Source organism: Erinaceus europaeus, chromosome 1 (assembly GCF_950295315.1).
Source record: "Erinaceus europaeus chromosome 1, mEriEur2.1, whole genome shotgun sequence".
Taxonomy (NCBI): Eukaryota; Metazoa; Chordata; class Mammalia; order Eulipotyphla; family Erinaceidae; genus Erinaceus; species Erinaceus europaeus.
Window position 1 is genome coordinate 202,524,566 of NC_080162.1, and position 17,961 is coordinate 202,542,526.

Here is a 17,961-nt window from a genome sequence, read left to right on the forward strand (position 1 = left end):
TAATCTTGATATTTCTAGAACCACAGTCAGTTAACAGGTCCACCAAGCACTCACCTTTCTTCTGGAACAGGGCCTCTGGCCTGTGGGGAAAGACCAGTCTGCAGCCCTTGGAAGTGGACTCTAAGACACCATCACACACTTGAGCCTCTGGGTAGAAGGTGCAGGAGAAGTACAAGGGCTCACCCTCTGTGATCTCCACCAGCTGACAGAAAGACGGTTCCTGGACACAGCCTGCAGATAAGACAGTTGGGTGTTAGGCCTTGAGAATCCTCTGGGAAGAAATGTCTATAGCAGCTTTTCTTCTCAGGCAGGTCAGAGGCCCGAACTATACAGTCTGGAAAAGCCCAGAAAAAAAAGACAAAACAAAAAAACAAAGCAAAACAAAAACATTTGACTCTATTATGTGGGGAGAGGGATCCACAGAAAGCAAGATGTCTCTCTGGGTGAGTGGTAAACCCAGGAATCCAGGGGCGGGGACAGCGAAACACCACTTGATCTCCCCAAGACCATGTCAGAGACTTCCAGTCCCCACAAGCTTCAGACCAGAAGCCAAAGAGCTGGAAAAACTCCATGAATTTTGGGAGCAATCCTTCCTGCTGCCACTCCTATATCAGACTTGCCACCAGCACACATGTGTTCCGTGACAGGTTCGGATCATGGCTGATGACATTTCTGGTTTGTTTCATCTCCAAGCTCAGAAACAAGGCCGAGAGCAGAGTACAGACTCAGTCACCGTCTTTTGGGAAAAAAAAGGACAGATGGAGGGAAGACAGGAACTGGGAGCAGAGTGGAGAGAGATGACATACACTCTGGGTTGCTTGAGGATAAGGGCCATGAACCCTGGTTTTCTTCTGCATCGCCCATTGGGTTAGCGATGGTGTGACTCTTGAGTCATGCCTCTGAGTCTGATCTTATCTGTTTCTCAGGCTTTGCTGAACAACGCCTGGAATGCCTGGCCACAGGGTCTGGAAGGAGAAGGTCTAAGGACACTTACGAGAAAGGCACCACAGACGCGCCTGCTGAGATGAAAAGAGAGATTTGAAAAGCCGGTGCTGCTGGCTTGCCAGGGACTGGTTCCCATCAACAGTGACCAGGCCAGTGTCCACAGGGATAAAAAGTTCTGTCACTGCTTCTGAAAAAAGAAGTATGCCATCAACTCCCTTTGGCTTTATGTCTATAGTAATTATTGCTTACACACGGACACACACACACACACACACACACACACACACTTTCATAGGCTGTGAAGTCAGATCAAGTCTATAATCAGTAGGAAGGACTGGGAGGAAGGATTCAGAAGACTCCAAAAATTCTGAAAAAAAATGTGGAACTGCCAATCCTTAAAAATCTTGTGTTAGCAGGCTGGGGGTCTGAATTGATCATCCAATGTCCATGTCCAGCAGAGAAGCAGTTACAGAAGCCAGACCTCCCACCTTCTGCACCCCATAAGGAATTTTGGTTCAGACTCCCAGAGTGATAAAGAAAAGGGAAGCTTCCAATGGAGGGGATGGGACAGAGAACTCTGGTGGTGGGAACTGTGTGGAATTATACCTGTTACCTTACAACTTTGTTAATCATTATTAAATCACTAATAAAAGAGAAAATATATATATATATATATATTGGCTGTGAGAATGTTTTATAGACAGCTGTCATAGGGACACAAGAAATTGAACTCATGTGTCAACAACTGTACTGTAAACCATTAAACCCCTATAAATAAAATGTTACCCCATCCCTCTCACTCTGTGTGTGTGCGTGTGTGTGTGTGCACGTGTGTGTGTGTGTGTGTGTGTGTGTGTGTGTGTGCACGTGTGTGTAGGCTCAGTTTACTCTGCAAATCCCATGAAGTTCTGGCTTCTGGAGCTGCTGTGGGGAGTGACCAGGAGCAGCTCTAAGGTCAGTGGTCTCTGCATGCCAGAGGAGCTGGTCGTTAGGAAGAGCCCAGACTCTGGACCCAGTTGACCACACTTTGCATCCTGGCGCTGACACTTAACACTAGTCTTGCTTAAAGGAGGAATCCCCGAGTAGGTTAAGTACTAGCGTTCCACCAGTCCAATAGGAATAGTGACAAAGACCAGCAGAGTAGTCATAATGTTTGTGAGAGGGCTGGGCATTGGCGCACCCGGTTGAGCACATGTTACAATGTGCAAGGACACCCGGGCTCAAGCCCCCGGTCCCCACCTGCATGGGGAAAGCTTTGTGAGTGGTGAAGCAGGGGCTACAGGTGTCTCTCTGTCTCTCTCCCTCTCTATTACACCTTCTCTCTCAATTTCTGGCTGTGTCTATCCAAAACATAAATATATAAAACAATTTCACAAATACTCAAAAGAAGGGTCAGGCATTGAGGGTGTTGGTGGAAGGGTGCTCACTTTCTCCCGCTGCCCCCCTGGTTAGGTCAGAACTCAGCTTTGCCTCAACAAACAGAAATGACAGCTGGCAGCAGACACACTGGAACGCTCACCCTGTACTTCCCAGACACTGAATGTACAGCTAATGTGTTGATCTGCTGGCATTAGGCAAAGGTTTTAAAAAAAAATGAAGGAAGGTGTGTCTTTGCAGAAGGGACTCAGACAAGGAGACCAGGAGGGAGAGTCTCCTGAGCAGAGGCCACCCCATCCCAGCAGCAAAACTGAGTTCCACTGGAAAACCCCCCAAAGTACAGACAATGTCACTGCTAGGAGCATTTGAACAGGAATGTGCATGCAGACCCAGGTTTTTACCGCACGCACACCGGGATCTTCTGTCCGACATGCAATACAGGAAGTGAGAGGGGAGAAGGACAAAACGTATCCAACGCTCACTGTAAGCCTGGTTCAGAGCCGCAACCGCCAGCACCAGCATTACTACACAGGGACGACTACCCGCTCCCAAGAACTTCACTGTGTCACTGCCATTTCCAGAAACCGCCTCCCCTGATCTCCACAGGGGCCCTGTCTCAGGGGTGCTTCCTCTTCCCTCACCCATCGAAGCAGAGACCAAAATTCAGAGCAGCGGACGCCCCGTGCACAGGCAGCTGTAGGCAAGGCTGGGCTTCGATCCCTGCTCTCCTGACCTGAGTGCACAGCAGCTCCCAAAGCCAGGACAGAATCCCAGAGACCCAGGGCATAATCCCAGAGGCCCAGGACAACTCTGTGGGTGCAGAATGAGCTGCAAATTACCAAGAAATGAGTGCGTGATGAGTGTCACTTGGGGTGGCTGATGCACTTATTGGATGAGTTCATTTGATCTACACAAAGGTCCTCAGAAAAAGACAAAATAATTTTTAAAAAATGGTTTTATTTATTTATTATTGGATAGAGACAGAGAGAAATTGAAAGAGGAAGGGGAGATAGAGGAGAGAGACAGAGAGACACGGGCAGCCCTGCTTCACTATTCGTGAAGCTTTCTCTCTGCAGGTGGGGACCAGGGACTTGAACCTGCATCCTTGTAGAATGTGAGTGCTTAACCAGGTGCACCACCACCTGGCTTCCTAATGTTTTTGTTGTTTTTTTTATTGCCATCAAGATGATCAGTGAGGCTCCATTTCTGCAAGATGCCACAGTTACTGGTTATTGTGTGTGTCGGGGTTGGGGGGGGGGGAGGATCATTTTTTAAACACCGAGCAATATGCCCAGTGTTTTGTCTGGCAAGTCATCTAGAAGAGTGAGAGGAAAACAAGGTCAGTGTCAATATTCAGCGGGGAAGCAATTCCAGAAGCCAGACCTTCCATCTTCTGCAGCCCACAAGGACCCTGGGTCCATGCTCCCAGAGAGATAAAGAACAGGAAAGCTTTTAAGGGAATGGATGGGATATGGAGCTCTGGAGGTGGGAACTGTGTGGAAATATACTCCTTTTATCCTGTAGTCTTGTCAATATTTCCATTTTATAAATAAAATTAAATAAAGAAATAAATGAGTCTACTGGGAATGATGGAGTTGTGAAGACACAAAAAGCCCCTACCAGCCAAAGAAATGAAAAGAAGGAATAAGAGAGAGGAAGAGGGGAAGAAAAGAAAGCATGGGCCAGTCCCTATCCATCTGCTTGTTTGCTCTGCAATGCCCAGTCATTCCAAGTCCGCACTTGACATTTCCTTCCTTAAGTTGTGCCTTCTTCCCTGTACTAGTGGACTGATAAGACTCTTCTCCATTCTTTCTCTTTCTTCTCCCCTCCTTTCATCTTCTTCCCACTCACACATCCCCAGCCCCCTGCCAATCCTCCTCTCTCTCTCTCTCTCTGAGTTTTATCTCCCCAAAATAAAAACAGCTGTGGGCTGTGGGAAAGAAAGGTCTCAGGCAACCTATACATTCTGTTCTGTTCATGTATGAATTCACATTTTTCACATCATGAAATAAACTCTCAAAGCTTTTCTGAGAAATATATTCATTAAGAGACTTCAGAATAGTTAAGACTTTGTTTATAGGCTTCAGGAGGTACGTAAGTAAAGTCACTAACCACAGTCTTGATGGCTTTGCAGTGTTTGTGCCTTTCTTCCTGTGCTGACTGTCTCGCTGAGAAACTGTCCAGATTTGGGAAATGGACAGCTGGAAGGGAAGCTTAAAGAACAGAGTGTGCAGACAGAAAGAAGCAGCGTCCATTCCCTGATCAGATCCTTGTGATCACCACCTCTTATGTCCAGAGTCAGCCATCAAGTATATTGCCCAAATATATTAAAGGGTTCCAGTGACATTGCCCAAGTATATTAAAGGGTTCCGGTGGATACCTGCTTCTGTTGGAAATTCTGGTCTTGGTGTCATGTTTCTTTGACATCCCATAGACTCGGACCGAGACACCATGTCAGAATCTAGAAGGAAAAAAAAGGACAGTCCTGTTAATGTTGGGCATGAAAACAGGATCACTACTCTGGCCAACAAAATGATAATGGCGGTGTGGAAAATTCTCGTGGTGGGGCCGGGCGGTGGCGTACCTAGTTAAACTCACAAGGGCCCTTGCAAAGATCTCAGTTCGAGCCCCTGGCTCCCCATCTGCAGGGGGTTGGGGGACACGTCACAAGCAGTGAAGCAGGCCTGCTTTCTCTCTCTCCCTCTCTCTCTCCCTTCCCCTCTCAATTTCTCTCTGTCCTATCCAATAAAATGGAAAAATGGCCACTTCCAGGAGCAGTGGATTTGGAGTGCCTGCACCAAGGTTCAGAGGTAACCTTGGAAAAAAATTCAAAAAAGAAAGAAAATTCTCATCACCCACAGCCAGATGCCCAAAGCCAGATGATACAATTCGAGTGACATAGGACTGCCCTGGTCAGCCCTGGACATAAAATCAACTTACCTCTTAGAATAATATTGACCATGACCATGACCTTATGCACTTTTTCTTTTTTTAATTACTTTTTTATTTTTATTTATTTATTGGCTAGAGACAGTCAAAAATCAAGAAAGAAGGAGATGATAAAGAGGAAGAGACAGAATGACACCTGCACCCCGGCTTCAACCACTCACCAAGTTTTCCCCCTACAGGTGGGGACCAGGGACTCGAACCTAGAGCCTTCTGCCCTATAATGTGCACTCAACCTGGTGTGCCACCACCTGCCTGCCCCCCATATTATCAACTTTTTCAGAGTCCTCTAGAGTTAATAAAATATGTTCACTCTTGTGTCCGACCCCGGTTCAAGCGGCCCCTAGCACAAAAAAGGAAGCTTCAGAGCTGCGAACTCCTCTACTCCCTCTCTGCCCACCCCCTCGCCATCTCTCTCTTAAAAACTGGGAGTCGGGTGGTAGCGCAGCGGGTTAAGCACACGTGGTGCAAAGCGCAAGGGCCAGTGTAAGGATCCCGGTTTGAGCCCCCGGCTCCCCAGCTGCATGGGGGTCGCTTCACAGACAGTGAAGCAGGTTTGCAGGTGTCTGTCTTTCTTTCCCCCTCTCTGTCTTCCTCTCCTCTATTTCTCTGTCCTGTCTAACAAAACCAACACCAATAATAGCTACCACAACAATAAAACAACAAGGGCAACAAGAGGGAAAATAAATAAATAAATATTAAAAAATTAAATAAAATGTGCCTGTGGGCCAAGTGGCAGTGCACTTGGCTAAGTGCACACATCACATGGGTTCCAGCCCCCAGTCCCCACTTGGGTTGGGAGGGGGGCTGCTTTGACAGTGGTGAAGCTGATCTGCAGATGTCTATCTTTCTCTCTCCATACCCCCCACACCCCCCATTTTTCTCTGTGCCCTACTAAATAAGCTAATAATAAGGAAGGGCACAGGAAAAAAAATGGCTGCCAGAAGTGGTGGATTTGTAGTAGGGTCACCGAGCCCTGACAAAAACCCTGGTGGCAAAATAAAATATGTTCATCAACACTGGTTTTCAGGACATGACAAGCAAAGGACTTTTCCAAGGTATTGCTTGTCTACTTCCTTTAAGGTTGGGGGCCCTTCCACGTCAGGTATGTGCCTCCCTCACCTCTCTCTCCTATTGCCTTACTGTCTTTTCACACCTCACTGTCTTTTCACACTCCCTGGATCTGAACAGGCCAGGCTTAGGACACTCCGAGGAGGGCTACAACAGAGGAAGGACTTGTCAGGTGTGCACGTATCTGAACCCCCCACCTGTTTAATGAACGCTGTCTCTAAGAGAGAAGTCAGGGGGTCCTGTTCCCTCAGCCAGGCCCTCAGGATTTTAAAATAAAATCCTTTTGGAGATAAGGTCCCCTGCCCCTCCCCCAAGTTTACAGAGACCTCAGAACTCGCATCTTAATTACAAGGGCAGTTTGTAGTCATGGTACTTAATCTCACAGGAACCAGTGCTTCCTCCCTCTTCCCTTTTTTGGGTTTCCATACTGTCTGCTTCTCTTTCAGCCCGCGATAGCTTATCTTACAGGGTTTGAGACCCTTCAGCTCCACACAGATCACTCACTTAGAAAGTCACTCTACCCCTGGCTCGCTGGGGACCAGAGTGTTCAGTAAAGCAGAGGTGGGGCTAGATGGTCTCCTCTGGCTGGCATCCTGCCTAGTACCTTCGCCTCATGGCTTACCTTTCCAAAGATAAACCTGCTGAAAACTGCTATCGGTGCCTCCAGTTCCTTCCGACAGGGTCACACCTGCAATGGAAGATATTCATACTTATGAGACTGCCGCCTGGGGTGACGGCACAACCTCTCTGCGCCCCCCCCATATCTGAGAATTCTTCTGGTTCTGGGTCCAAAACCAGAGCTAATCAGACACAAGGTACCTTTCTCAGGGGACCAAAGAGACCATTGTGTGGAGGGATGTGAACCTGAGACACAGAATCACTGAAGGAGCCTGAGATGGTCTACAGAGAGCAAATCTCACAGGATTCTGACCGCCATGTTCACTCCCGACTACTCCCAAGACTTGGGAAATTCTTGCCATGGTAAAAACAGGATAGCAGTCATGGTGGAAATAAGACACCCAAATTGTCCTCTGTAATCACCAAAGTTTGTTATGCACCTAATGACTGAGCGCTATTATTTAATTTGTCACTATTATTATTCTCTTCCAAGTCAAGTCCCCCAGATACCACCCAAGACAGGATCAGATTTACCACACACAATTGCCAGGTGACTAGAATGGCCACTGTCACTTCTGCCCAGCCTTGCGTCCCTGTTAATTCCTCTGTGACATGAAAACCTGAGGAAAGATCTCACAAAGTAGAAGCCAGAGGCACACAGCCTTGCTGCAGGAAACCAGCTGGTTCACAACCTGAGGCGTGAGGAAGTGATCCCAGTCTGGTTTCAATATTCTTAGGTGTCATGTACTGGCTTGGGGAGATAGAACATTAGTGGCATGACATGTCCGGATGCCTGAGGCACTTGAGGTCCCAAGTTCAGTCCTCAGAACTGCCACATGCCAGAGCTAAGTAGGGCTCTGCTCTCTCTCTCCTCCTGTGACACTCAGGAAAATAAACGCACGGGTCTTTTTAAAGTCACGTGTCACTACCCTGAGTTATTATTAAGAACCACTGTCTTTTAACTTAACACTATAATGGGTTCCTTCCAAATATTGCCTAATTTAAATCTTACAGGTAGAATTTTTTTTTTGCCCTGAAATTCCTAGGCAAAAATAAAAATGCGGGAGTCGGGCTGTAGCGCAGCGGGTTAAGCGCAGGTGGCGCAAAGCACAAGGACTGGCATAAGGATCCCGGTTAGGACCCCGGCTCCCCACCTGCAGGGGAGTTGCTTCACAGGCGGTGAAGCAGGTCTGCAGGTGTCTATCTTTCTCTCCTCCTCTCTGTCTTCCCCTCCTCTCTCCATTTCTCTCTGTCCTATCCAACAATGACGACAACAACAATAACTACAACAATAAAACAACAAGGGCAACAAAAGGGAATAAATAAATAAAATAAAATATTAAAAATAAATAAATAAATAATAAAAATGCATAGGGGTTAACAGGAGGAATTCAAATTACACCTACTTTATTCCATATTCCTTGTTCATAAACACAGCAATAAGGAAACACCAACCCAAAGACACCCATCCACAAAAAGATCTGTGTGCACCTATGTTCATAGCAGCATAATTTGTAATAGCCAAAACCTGGAAGTAGCCCAGGTGTCCAACAACAGATGAGTGGCTGGGTAGGTTGTGGTATATATATATATATATATATATATATATATATATATATATATAGACAATGGAATACTACTCAGCTATTAAAAATGGTGATTTCACCTTCTCCACCTCATCTTAGATGGAGCTTAGAGGAATCATGTTACGTGAGATAAGGCAAAAAGAGAAGGATGAATATAAGATGATCTCAGTCATAGAAAGAAGTTGAAAAATAAGAACAGAAGTGGAAACAAAAATCAGAATTTGGAGAGAGTTTGGTGTATTGTACCAAAGTAAAGGACTCTGGGGTGGAGCATGATGGTGGAGGAGAACCTTGGTGGGGGGTTAGAGTGTGATGTGGAAAACTGAGAAATGTTCCACATGGACCAATGACTGTGTTTTACTGTCCATTGTAAACCATTAATCCCCCCAATAAAGAAAAATAATAATAAGAAGAATTCTGTCCATCCAAACTTGCAAAATGAATCTGAAGATCCTTATGTTTGAAGAGGGTATTCAAGGAGGTTTAAAGAGGTGTGGTCAGTGACTAGAGCAGAGGCATGGTATATATACAAAGCACAGGCTTGTAAGGCCGTGGGTCAGTCCTTGACACCACAGAATGATGTCTCCCACCCCTGCGTGTCTCTGTCTGTCTCTGTCTCTCTCTCCCTCTCCCTCTCTCTCTCTCTCTCCCCCTCTCCCTCTCCCTCTCCCTCTCCCTCTCTCTCTCTCTCCCCCTCTCCCTCTCCCTCTCCCTCTCCCTCTCTCTCTCTCTCTCACACACACACACACACACACACAGAGAGAGAGACAGAGACACAGAGAGAGAAAAATTAAAAGGCTTGCTCAAATATGGAACACTTAATACTACAGAGTTGCATCTTTGGCTGTTGTGATACCATGAAGTAACGACAATGATGGCATATACTTCTGCTTGGTTCTGTTTCTTATATGGTAACAAAAGGACAATGCTGGGACTTCTCAGACTGCCCAATACTAGGATGACATATTTCCTTAAAGGATTCACTGATCAGTCCCTCATTTCATTCCGAGGGTGGAAAGTATCAGAAGTGAGGTCAGTGAACGCCCCCGGCATCTTGGAGAGGTAAGTGAGCACCCTGAAGCTGAAGCTGTGGGTCCTTTTCTCTGCTCCTGTGACACCAACACAGAGGGTCATCGGCTCAGTCTGTGCTCTGCTCCCTCTTGGCAACATGCTTACTGTAAAGGTCAGACTGCGGAACACTGGACCTTGTCACAAGGAAAACGACATGATTTATTTGGCAAAGGCCAGGCAGCGTCATGCCTGGTTAAGCGCACACATGACAGTGCACATGGACCTGGGTGCAAAGGCCCTGGTCCCCACCTGCAGGGGGGAAGCTCCATGAGTGATGATGTCTGTGTCTCTTGTCTCTTTCCCTCTGTTCTCCCTCCTTTCTCAATTTATCTCTGTCTGTACAATACTAAAACAAAATAAATAAAACATTTTAAAAGGAATTTATTTTTAAGATATGTTTATTCCCAGAAATATTTGGCAGACTGACTCATCAAAAAGTAGATGATAGATTGATAGATAGATAGATAGATAGATAGATAGATAGATAGATAGATAGATAACAGGTGTACTCACTGATTTTGGTGATGTAAATGTAAAATAAAAATTCAAGATAGTTTAGGCCAACTGTTCTGACCCCTAACCTGTGAAACTGGAGAAGCTCCAGCTTATTTGTAGGGTGAGTCACTATCTCAAATGTTAGGTTGAAATCAAGAGCCACGGGAGTATGGACCGACCAGTCAATGCCCATGCTCAGCGGGGAAGCAATTACAGAAGCCGGACCTTCTACCTTCTGCACCCTCAATGACCCTGGGTCCATGCTCCCAGAGGGATAGAGAATGGGAAAGCTATCAGGGGAGGGGGTGGGATATGGAGATCGGGTGGTGGGAATTGTGTGGAGTTGTACCCCTCCTTACCTATGGTTTTGTTAATTAATCCTTTCTTAAATAAAAAAAGAAAGAAAGAAAGAAATCAAGAGCCACTTTTGACCTGCCAACACCCATGGCCAGCGGAGAAGCAGTTACAGAAGCCAGACCTTCCACCTTCTGCACCTCATAATGACCCTGGGTCCATGCTCCCAGAGGGATAAAGAATAGGAAAGCTTCCAATGGAGAGGATGGGATATGGAACTCTGGTGGTGGGAACTGTACCCCCCTCTAATCCCACAATCTTACTGATCATTATTAAATCACTAAAAAGAGAGAGAAAAACAGGGAAGATTCCAATGGAGGGGATGGGATATGGAAGCCTGGTGGTGGGAACTATATGGAATTGTACCCCTCTTATTATACAGTCTTTTTAATCATTATTAAATTACTACTAATAAAAAATACTAACAAGGAAGGAAGGAAGGGAAGAAGGAAGAGCAGGGGAGATGAGGGGAGGGAAGGGAAGGGGAGGGGAGGGAGGGGAGGGGAGTAGAATTTGGATGAGGACTCTTGGCAGGGAGCCTGGAGGGAGAGTTTCAGATCCTGGTGCATAATGATGGTGGAGGACCCAGGCTGGGGGTGAGAGTATTTTGCAGAAAACTGAGAAATTTTCCACCTGTAACAACAACTGTATTTACTGTCAACCATTGAATCTACCCCAATTAAAATATTTTTGAAAGAAAAAGTTTATATGGGCTGATATGAAGCATTTAGTAGAGTTAAGCCCCCCTCCCCCCCCCCCCGCCTCTTTCTCTCCAGAGCTCTGCTCAGCTTCCATCTATGATGGTGCAGGGGATCGAACTTGGCACTTTGGAGCCTCAGGCATGAGTCTGTTTGCATAACCATTATGCTACGTACTCCTGGCCAGATATTAATACATTTAAATCACAGGTTCTCAATAAATATTAGCTCGTATTTCCATCCGTGAGCAAAGGTTCCCTTGGGGAATTCCCAGAGAAGGAACTTCACCAGGTCAAAGTCTCCACTTGAGACGTGGGTGACTGGTGAGCCTTGTGGACTGTCCGGAACATGTCAGTGTTGCCTAGCACATGTGACCAGCTTTGCATGCAGCGGAAAGGAAAGTCATGTGATACGTGACCCGCAGCTCTCAGAGAAAGAGCAGGTGATGTGTACAGGTGTCCTGTGGTATTTTCAGTCTCAAATGCACAGCATTGTGCTAAAAAGGCAGTCTCGCCTCCCTGGGTTAACATTTTCAGACAGAAAGAGGGAGACAGAGACAAGAGAGACAAAAAGAAAGCACCGAAAGATATCACAACACTCCCCAGTGCCTCCGGTGTGGTGGGGACCGTGCTCAAACTTGGGTCATTCGTACAGCCAAGCTGGGACCCTCTCCAGCTGAACTATCTTGCTGGCCCAGGAAGAACCACCTGCAACAGCTCACTTCACAAGCGGAGAAGCAGGTCTGCAGGTGTCTCCCTTTCTCCCTCTCTGTCTCCCCCTCCTCTCTCAATTTCTCTCTGTCCTATCCAATAAAACGATGCAAAAACAAAAACAAACAAAAAATGGCCACCAGGAGCAGTGGAAGTGGATTCACAGTGCTGGCACCAAGCCCCAGTGACTGGAGGCAAAAAATGAAAAAAAAAAAAAAAAAGGGACCAGGAGGTGATGCACCTGATTAAGCACACACATTACAGTGTGCAAGGACTCAGGTTCAGGCCCCTGGTCCCCACCTGCAGGGGAAAGCTTCATGAGTGGTGAAGCAGGGCTGCAAGTGTCTCTCTTTAGCTCTCCCTCTCTATCTTCTCCTCCCCTCTCAATCTCTCTCAACAATAAATAAATAAAGCATTAAAAAATTAAAAAAAAAACAACAAGAAAAACACTGACATACTTGACCAGTCTAAAGAAAGCTGCCTTCAATTTGGAACATCTATGATATACATCGGGCTGCTTAGGCACCTTCTTTAAGCAGAGTTTGCACCTCAAAACATGCCTCTAGGGAGTCGGGCAGTAGCGCAGCAGGTTAAGCGCAGGTGGCGCAAAGCACAAGGACTGGCATAAGGATCCCGGTTCGAACCCCGGCTCCCCACCTGCAGGGGAGTCGCTTCACAGGCGGTGAAGCAGGTCTGCAGGTGTCTATCTTTCTCTCCTCCTCTCTGTCTTCCCCTCCTCTCTCCATTTCTCTCTGTCCTATCCAACAACGACAACATCAATAATGACAACAATTTAAAAAAAAACAGCAAGGGCAACAAAAGGGAATAAATAAATAAATAAATAAATAAATAAATAAACTTTAAAATAAAAACACACGTCTCTACACTCAGGCAGGGAGGCAAACTCAAAACTTCAAAAGCCATTCCATCATCATTCTTCCTTCAGGGGGGCAGACAAGGGCACATTCTTTAAGTCTTGGATGCATCCCAAGCACATGCTCTGCGTTAAGCAACTCACTTTGGATTTACTGTCCATGAATTCATCACACACCATTCTTCAAACGCTTGTTTTCACCCCGGGCTACCTCTCTGTCTAATGGATACCATATGCTTCCTACTCATCACAGAAATAAGCTATCTAATCTTATTTTCCCACAAAGAAATGAAACGTTCATGGAATGCCATCACATCAGTGATATCTTCCAGGCTTGGGTCAATATGCACTCCACTGATAGGATATATATTCTCTATGCCAGATTCCGAGCTTAATGTTGTGAATCCACAAAGTAGAAAGAAAAAAAAAAGTCCATTTTTTAAAATATAACAAAAACACGGACATCTTAAAAAAAAAAAAATCGGATAACACACACTACGCATGACAATCTGCTAAGGTGCTTATTTCCTGGAGCTGCCAATGAAAAGAGGCAAAAAGAGGCAGTGACGAGCATCAGCTTTGGCTCAGACCCAGACTCCTGTTCACACCCCACCCCAAAGCACTGCACTGAGGACCTCAGGGTTCATGTGAGGCTTTACAGCAGAGCTTCACTCAAAAGAAGCAAAGGAAGCTACTGCACATTTCTCTTTTTTCTTAATATTTATTTATTCCCTTTTGTTGCCCTTGTTGTTTTATTGTTGTTGTTATTGATGTCATCATTGTTAGATAGGAGAGAGAGAAATGGAGAGAGGAGGGGAAGACAGAGAGGGGGAGAGAAAGACAGACACCTGCAGACCTGCTTCACCACCTGTGAAGCGATTCCCCTGTAGGTGGAGAAATGGGGGCTCGAACCGGGATCCTTATGCTGGTCCATGGGTTTTGCGCCGCCTGCGCTTGAACCACAAGCAAACTCGGGAAGGGCTAACAGACAAATGCATGATCTAAGTGCACTGCCCACAACTCTGTGCAGCAGAGCGACACAGCCATGAGGAAGCCTCTGCAAAGCAGGAGGCAGGAAGTGCACTCTGCAGGGCAGCCAGGAAGGACTCCTGCAGGAGCTCACGTGGAAGGAAGTCTCCACCCTCAGAAATCCCTGAAGTGCTCTCTGCTAACACATAGGTCTTGGGAACCGTTCCGGGAGGTAGAAGATTGTTTCTGCAGCCCCTGGAGGACCTTACACAGCACAGACAGGAAGCCTCCTTCCCCCTCTCTCTCCCAGTGCAGTCTGTCTGCCTGTCACCTGACCTTGCTTCCACTGCTCTGAATACACAGGAAGCACTGCAAGCACAGTGTTGACACCTGAGCCCAGGTGCTGGTGGACAGAGAGCAGAGGGAGGGGAGAGGGAGACAGGCTGCCCCAACCTCACAGGAGAGCTGGAAAAGACGGCTGAGTCCCCGAGTCCTGCTGTCATAATAAACTCTGAGTCTGTGAGCTGGGAGCAAACTTCCAGGTAGCTTAGCATTTGAGACTTAGAGGACACAGTACGTCCCAGACACTTTGTTCACACAGATTGTTGAAAGGCAGGGAGACAGGTCAGCTGGTGGGGTCCTTGTTTTACCTTGAACGAAATCCTGGGTTTGAGCCCCAGAACCACCTGGTTGACAGCACCTCCATACCTGGAGGAAGCCCCACAAATGATAAAGCAGTACTGTGCATGATACCCCTCCCGTGTGTGTGTGTGTGTGTGTGTGTGTGTGTGTGTGTGTGTGTGTGTATTACAAGAACAAATAATATTGATTGGAGTGTTAGAATTGTGTATGCTTGAGATCCTGGACACACACACACATAATTCCTGGATCTAAAAAGGGTTGGGGGGGCTGGATCAACCAGAGACGTCAGGCATGGAATGCCAACCCTTCACACTCATCACTTGGGTGAGACCTTTCCTTTCATGGTATTCTCTAACTCCATTCCAGGAGGTTCACTTCCTAACAAAGTCCCCAAACCTAGATATAGACTAGGTCCCGTAAGATAGAGCATATGTTCACATGTATCCATAAGTTAGGGCAAAATACATACCTGAAAGCAAAAGTACACAATAGTCTACAGTGAGTCAGTATAAAGTTTATAATGAAATAGTGTCTACTTAGACTTAGATACCCTCCTCACCAATTCCTATTACAGTTCTCTCACTCACTCCAAAGCTAACCTTATCGAAGCAAGGACTGCAAAAGCTGAATAAGGGCAAGAGACTGGCATACTTTAACAATGACTCTTTAGTCACTATCAGGCATTCCACCAGCTGGGGTCCTAAACAGGGAGTTCTGAGATTCCCAAACAGACCTGATGGGGGTAGATCTCAAATAAATCCCTCTCTCCATTGTTACTGGTCATCTCTATCAGCAACGACAGATTGCATTTTTCACCCATTTCTAGTACCATTGAGCCCTCCAGTCCTCATCCCTACTGAGTGGAGCTGCCATGGTCAGGCCCCAGCTCAGGGCACAGTGAGAGCCACTGTTCCTCCATGTGCCAGAGGGCAACTTCTGGCCTTGGGAGGCAGAGAGAGTTCTATGTGTGGAGGAAGGGGGAGTATCTTAACCACCCTTCTTACAAAAGAAGGCAGGCGGTGAGCAGATGATCTCAGAGGTGACTTCTCTTTCTAATGTTCATCAGCTTATGATAGAAACAGGTAGGAAGAAAAAAAGAAAGGAACACTCAATGGATTTGTCTGCTCTCTGAGCCCACATAGAAAGGACGGGTGGCCCAGTTCCTTCCTCCATCTGTGGAAAGAATGATCAGTGCAAATGTTAGCACAGAAAGGAGAGTGAGGCCCGGAGATACTGGCTTGGGAGGCTGACCACATCCAGAGCCCCAATTTCTTAGCCCTCTTTGCAGTCATCCCTTCTGTGGTTTGTTGGGTAGTATGCCAGCTCCCCCAGCTTAAAGCTTCTGTCTCTAATCCTGCTTAACTAAGCACCCGCATGCCTGCATGGCATTGGTCTGATCTCACTTAAAGCTGCAGTCTATTTACATAAACCACTGTTAACTAAGCACCACCCTGCCTCCGGGGCATTGGTTTAATCCCCAGTGGTTCATGATGTCTTTTTGCTCCGCCCCCTCTCCTAGTACACCCCCCCATTTCCACCAGTCTTTTTTCGCCCCACCCTCTCTACATCACACCGTTTCCACCCTACTTGGCGAGTATATGTATAAGGACAGGATTGTGATTAGAGATAGTTTAGCTTAGATTGCACTGCGTTCCATATGAATAAAGACTGAACTGCGTACCACTCAGCCATGAATCTCTGGTCGTCTCTCTCACGCCTGCAAAGCTAGCCTGGTAGTGGTGAAGGTGCTACTGGAGGACACTGTGCCTCCCCATCCTCAGACTATCAGCTGGACTGTGTGATCTGCCTTGACCAGTCAACAAGACAGAAATAAGAAGACCGTATCAGATCTGCACTTCTAAGCTTCACAGCCATTGCTGTTTGTCCTTCCTGGCCCCCACCACTGCCATCTCCAGGAGCACGGGCACGCCCAGAACCCACAACAAGGAGAGACACATGAAGTGGAGCAGCCAGGCTGCACTGGCCAACTCCAGCTGTCTCTGAATTTGCAAGCAAACCAAGTCGAGGTTAGCAGAGTCGCCCGGGAAGCAGCCGCCTGCAGCCCGCAGGAAGCCTCTAGATGACCGCTTCTCGGAGAAAGATACTGGCACCCTCTGGACGCTGTCTATGCAGCATTCAGGCTCCTTTATAGAAAAAGGAAATCCCCTCAGGCAAATGGAGGGCACTTAAGAGAATGGCAGAAGACTCTACTGGTAAAGAAGAATCCACTTGGAAAGGGTGTGGGCAGAAAACAGAAACGTACCCCTGAACTCCTGGCCTCCCAGACTCAGTGTCTCCAGGCTGCTCCCCTGATCGTAGGTCACACTGAGACACGAGGTGTCAGCACGGGCTTCAGAGGCCTCTCTCCAGTCTTCCACATGGCAAAGCAGGATGTCCGGTGAGTTTAGCAGCCCACAGAGGATGGGACCTGCAGAGCGACAAAAGGGAGGGGGGCTCGTGAGTGAGAGCTGCATCTGTGTGGCATGGGGACAGGTGTCCATATCTGGAGAGCAGATGGCAGCACTGGAAGTCAGCAGCTCAGCTTCAAATTGGATTATTCTTCCCTGAGAGTCCGGAACTGGCCTTACTCTTCAGTCCCTAGGAAGAAGACCACTTTCATGCCCACGCATCCTTTCCTCCTCTATTACAGCTGTTTTTATTTCATCTAAGATAGAGGAGAGAGAGAGAGAGAAAGAAACACCCCAGCACCAAAGTTTTCTTTAGTGCAGTAGGGGCTGGGCTTGAACTTGTCTTGTGCACACAGCAATGCAGTGCATTATTAGTGCAGCCTGGAATGTTCCTAGCCGTGACCACAGAATGTGAGCTCTGACCTACAGGGATGCAGAGGTCACACAGGCTCCTGTGCTGAATACGGGACCCAGATCAAATCAATGGGGTTTACAGTTAACGATATTTATACACCTTTCCCATATTTGGGAGCTACTCTTTTCCCTGTTCCAGATTCCTAGTTCTTTTTCCAACATGACACCATCTCCCCAGACAATACCTTGGGTTCACTTTCACCTACATGTTAGCTGTCGGGCTCAGGCATAATTTAGTAAAGTCATGGACCCCTTGAAATAGACCTAAAATAGATCCACTAGCTTTTTCCAAAATGAAGACCCCAAGTCTTCATCTGCAATATTCTTGCCTTTAGGTTCATGATCAGTCAACAACTTGTTCTGCTTTATATCTTAACTCTTTTTTAGTCACCAGGTTCCACATGCTACCATGATGCCAGCGTGACTTCCCTGGGCAGATGACCCCACCAATGTATCCTGGAGCTCCAATTCCCTAGAGCCCTGCCCCACTAGGGAAAGAGAGAGACAGACTGGGAGTATGGATCCACCTGCCAACGCCCATGTTCAGTGGGAAGCAATTACAGAAGCAGACCTTCCACCTTCTGCATCCCACAATGACCCTGGGTCCATGCTCCCAGAGGGATAAAGAAGAGGAAAATTTTTCAAGGAAGGGGATGGGATACAGAATTCTGGTGGTGAGAATTATATGGTACTGTACACCTCTTATACTATGGTCTTGTCAATATGTCCATTTTATAAATAATCTTTTTTCAAAAATTCCTCAAATAATGACTCTGTGATGGA

The 17,961-nt window shown here is 46.9% G+C and overlaps 1 protein-coding gene across 1 annotated transcript in view; it reads right to left on the minus strand.

The window, feature by feature from the left end:
• TG (thyroglobulin) overlaps window positions 1–17,961 on the minus strand; it is a 302,611-nt gene that overhangs the window by 186,197 nt on the left and 98,453 nt on the right. The window contains exons 27-31 of the mRNA XM_060202376.1: window positions 16,620–16,784; window positions 6,962–7,027; window positions 4,703–4,783; window positions 995–1,132; window positions 55–231 (exon numbers count right to left, since the gene is read on the minus strand). Of these exons, the coding sequence (XP_060058359.1) occupies window positions 55–231; window positions 995–1,132; window positions 4,703–4,783; window positions 6,962–7,027; window positions 16,620–16,784 (627 nt within the window). The remainder of the gene's footprint in view (window positions 1–54; window positions 232–994; window positions 1,133–4,702; window positions 4,784–6,961; window positions 7,028–16,619; window positions 16,785–17,961) is intronic.